Below are 4,148 nucleotides of genomic sequence, written 5' to 3'. Positions count from 1 at the left end.
GATGCTGCTGTGCCGATGTTCGCCCGCCATGCGCCGCTCGACACATTTGTAATTCAATATGATAACGGTTGTGAGAACGCTTGCGCATTTACTTCTGTTCTCAGCGATTCTGGGTCGCGGCACACAAATAGGCACGGAATTCGAATGTCAGATACGTATGCAGGTGGCGAAACGGCATCCTGTTTAAGTGACACAGGACAAGATTCCTAGCTGTACGCCTCGTTTATGGAAGCGTGCTTGGTGAAATGAAAGATAAAACATTCGACGTTGTACGAGACATTCAACATTTTTTCGTTTATCACATGAGGACATGTACTTTTCTACCCAAAAATGTTTCTAAAGTGAAAGTCGAAAAGCCGTCGATGCCGAAGCCCGTCAGTTTCTATGAATATGGAGGAAATTAAATTCGTGTCATTGTGAACGGTGACATACCTGTGAATTCGGAAGATATTTGGAATCGTTCCGAAAAACGATTCTCGATAAACTGCGCGAAGGTTTAACACGTGATAGTAATTCAATTTGTGAGTGCGCTATAAACGTAAACCTTATGAGAATGCTGGGTAAATAAGGTCTAGACTCGTTAAGATCACTTGATGTCAAAGCTAATAAAAGAGCCGTATGTGCACTCTCACCGTCCCTAGGTACGACGTTAAGATATTTTATATATACTCGATTATATTTCTGCAGTAAAAACGGTCATTTAGAAATCATTATGTACGTTTGCTTCTATTTTCCAATGGTTAGTGGATACGTAATATTTACGATTATAATTAAAATACGACGTTTTCATTTGGATGAGTGTAATTATGATGTTTATGAATTGTTTTAAAAATTGCTTATTCATCTGTAACCTAAATTTGACAAAGGCTAGAATTTCAGAGATGGAACACAAAAAAGGTAGTTTTAAAAAAAATATAATAAGTTACTCGCATTGCCATGGCTTGACCTATAATATGTATAGCATAGAAATGCTATGAACAAAATATGACCACACCCTCATTTGTCCGTTCGACGATACTTACATACGATCAATCTGTACTTGTCCCTTAACTGTTCAGCGGGCGAATTAATGGCGGTTAGAAACATTTGATAGAAATTTTACTAAGTTGCAATTTCTCATATGTGAGGATTATTTTTGGTAAGAACCACTGCTTTGTCTATTTTCACCACCAAGCAACAGTGTGCCAGATTATAGATTCTGATTGAAAAGACATTATACTCAGCGTAATAACCGTTTGGTGGGAATTTTAGCATTTAACGTGTCTCAAATGTAGTTTTTTTTTTGTTGAACAAATCTCACCTTCAGGCGAGCGACTTGTTTTATTCATTCAGTTTTATAAAATCTATGTTGTTTTATATATTATTTCCTAAAATGTAAATGTGAGAGAGAAAGCTTCGTAGCGAATGGTTTATACGTGGCGACCGCCGCACCGCGCGCTGACTGCATGCCGTTTGACCTTAGTCGAAAGCACAACAGAGCATTACGAGTTTGAGTGAGAGCGACATTACTTAAATGCATAATGATTTCATGTAAAACCATAAATAATTTTAAGATATCGTGGTATTAATTAGCAAACTTGTAGGTCCGTTTTGGGGCAACTTTTACTTTTTAAGTTGCTATAAAGAGATTTGAATTATTAACAAGAGTAGTCGACGTTTAATTTAGTTTTATTCTAACTCATATTTTGGAAAAAGTGTTATTCGATGATACCTGTTTTTATTTATCGACCCTTCAACCCTCACCGTACACAATCAACACGATGTAAATAATAACTATAAGACCATCACGAGTTAAAATGATGCAAGGCTTGCACCTGAAATAGTCACCTAAGCTCATTTCATGATTATATTTATAATATGACATAGGAAAGAAACACACAAAACACTATACTTATAGTTTAAACATTGGTTAGTATCGTCAGGTAACAGTAGAGACTTCTGGCTATAAATGAATCAACTTTTTAAGACCGAATGCATTGCAATGAAAAGTCCTTAGTCCTTGGCCCTTGTGATTGTTATAGTGAATGTGTTACAGTGCGATGGAATCTTCAAAACACGCTTCATTTGGCATTTTCGTTCGCTGTATTTCCTATAACAAAGTAATGTAAATAAACGGTGAACCCGTAATATCGTAGTATGGAGATATCTTTATTCCATAATATTGCAGAGGATCCATTCAAATCTCACTTTCTATAGCATAACCGTTATAAGTCTAGAGTTAGTTGTACTTTCACTTATTATCTAAATGTTGTTAACAGTGTTGCCGCCGGGATTCCCAACGCGCGCACATGCTTACTGCACCAGAAGTTGCAACTGCTCAACTGTTGTATAAAGCGGGCGCTGGAGGGAAGCAGCAGTTTCGCGGGCAACTCTTCTGAAGACGAGTTCTTCGATTGCACTGACGATGAAGATGGCGAGGAACAGCCGCTGTGGGACCGGCCTGCGGGACGACTCAACCGACTCGGTGAAGCAATGCTTAAGAATGGCGCCCCGCTTTTCGTGCCTAGAACTCAGGTATTAAAACTGATTGTTTAATGATAGTAAAAGTAGATAATTTAGAAAATATTAGAAAGTTTGTATTTGTTTCAATTAGGATTAATATATCTATCGTCTGATTAAGTCATAGTCCAAGGTATTAACGCAAGTAGTAGAAGACGAAGACTTCTGTCCCACATATTATTTAATCTTTTGGAACTACTAGTTTGAATTTGTTTTATTTTTTATTGTTATTGTTATAATAAATTATGTAATGTTTAATGAAAGATAAAAGATTGTTTTGTCCTTTAGGACCCCGCGCCTAAGACTGAGGATCAGTTGGAAGAAGACGCCGAACTGATGGTGCGTCTAGGTGACGACGCCAAGGCTTCTGAACTTCGGGCACGGATGATGAGTGCTTCGCTCCTTTCGGACATGGAGGCGTTCAAAGCAGCCAACCCTGGGGCTGAGCTGTGCGACTTTGTGCAGTGGTATTCCCCACGTGACTGGAAACCGGAAGGTGGTGGCTCCCTTGGGGATCGCATGCTCTTACCCGGAAATCCATGGGTAGAGGCATGGAGTGTGGCGAGACCAGTGCCCGCGTCGCGTCAACGTAGACTCTTCGACGAAACCCGCGAGGCTGAACAAGTCTTACACTTCCTTCGCTCGCGAACCGTAAGCGGCGCGGCAGAACTTCTACTACCGGCTATCTTAAAGGCCGGAGCAATTAAGGCTATAGAAGAAGGAGTTACGAGTGGGACTAACTCAGTTGGTGGTGTTGACCAACGCAGAACGTACGAGATAGCGGCGAGGGATTTGTACGAGGCGGAGAAAGAAGCATGTCGGGCTTTGTGTATGCGAACCGTGCTGGGCAGTAGTGTCGAGGGTAAACCGCTGGACTCTTCTGGCAGAGCGAGGGTCTTACATGCGACAGGCGGGTCGCTGCCGGCCCCCGTGCGCAAGGAGTTCACCCTGCGGGTGAAGGACGCGGTGGCGCCGCAGGTAATGCGCGCGGCGCTGGCTGCCGACATAACTATCGTGGGCGCGTTCACAGAGCGGATCGTGTGTTTGTAGCATACCTCGCCTTGTGTTCCATTCCTTAATGATGCCCTCCTACCAGGCTCATAGACTTTGCTAAGTTGTCGAGACAATTATTTTTGTTTGGCAGTGCGAGGGGGATAGCATTTGGTTGATAAGGCGAGTGGGGCATTTTTGTTCCTCCTCAAATTCGGCATTCGGATGTTACTGTTAATTATAATATCATGCGTACATTGTTAACGGCTTGTATAAATTGTTGAAATAATTTTAAGTGGATAAGTATATAAGTTATAAATATGAAAGTTTAATTAATTACGTTATTATTCTTGCAATAATTAATTATTGATTTCCGCAACGAATTGTGCAGGTTAGTGTATTCTTCATCATCATTTGGATAATATACTGTTAATTTTATACATTCACTTCTCTATTGTGTTTCTTTATAAATTTCTACTAATTTCTTTAAATACATCTTTACAACTGAAAATACACGGTTTTCTTTTGCTCTTTTCATGACCTCTACGGCTCCGCAAAGCGCAGACAAATGAAGTTGGTGTGAAAAAGTATATTTATTCAACGAATCCATGGCTGTACGGCGACTAATTGCCAGACCGAATGTCTCTGACCTCGGCAGG

The 4,148-nt window shown here is 40.6% G+C and overlaps 1 protein-coding gene across 1 annotated transcript in view; it reads left to right on the top strand.

Annotated features, from left to right (window-relative positions):
- Positions 1 to 4,000, top strand: part of LOC115443704 (rab3 GTPase-activating protein catalytic subunit) — a 32,219-nt gene extending 28,219 nt beyond the window's left edge. Inside the window, exons 3-4 of the mRNA XM_030169222.2 lie at positions 2,259 to 2,514; positions 2,788 to 4,000. Of these exons, the coding sequence (XP_030025082.2) occupies positions 2,259 to 2,514; positions 2,788 to 3,549 (1,018 nt within the window). The 3' untranslated portion in view covers positions 3,550 to 4,000. The remainder of the gene's footprint in view (positions 1 to 2,258; positions 2,515 to 2,787) is intronic.
- The last annotated feature ends 148 nt before the right edge of the window (positions 4,001 to 4,148 follow it).

This window comes from Manduca sexta, chromosome 23 (genome assembly GCF_014839805.1).
Source record: "Manduca sexta isolate Smith_Timp_Sample1 chromosome 23, JHU_Msex_v1.0, whole genome shotgun sequence".
NCBI lineage: Eukaryota > Metazoa > Arthropoda > Insecta > Lepidoptera > Sphingidae > Manduca > Manduca sexta.
The sequence above is the reverse complement of the archived record's forward strand: the minus strand, read 5'-3'. Positions and strand labels throughout refer to the sequence as shown.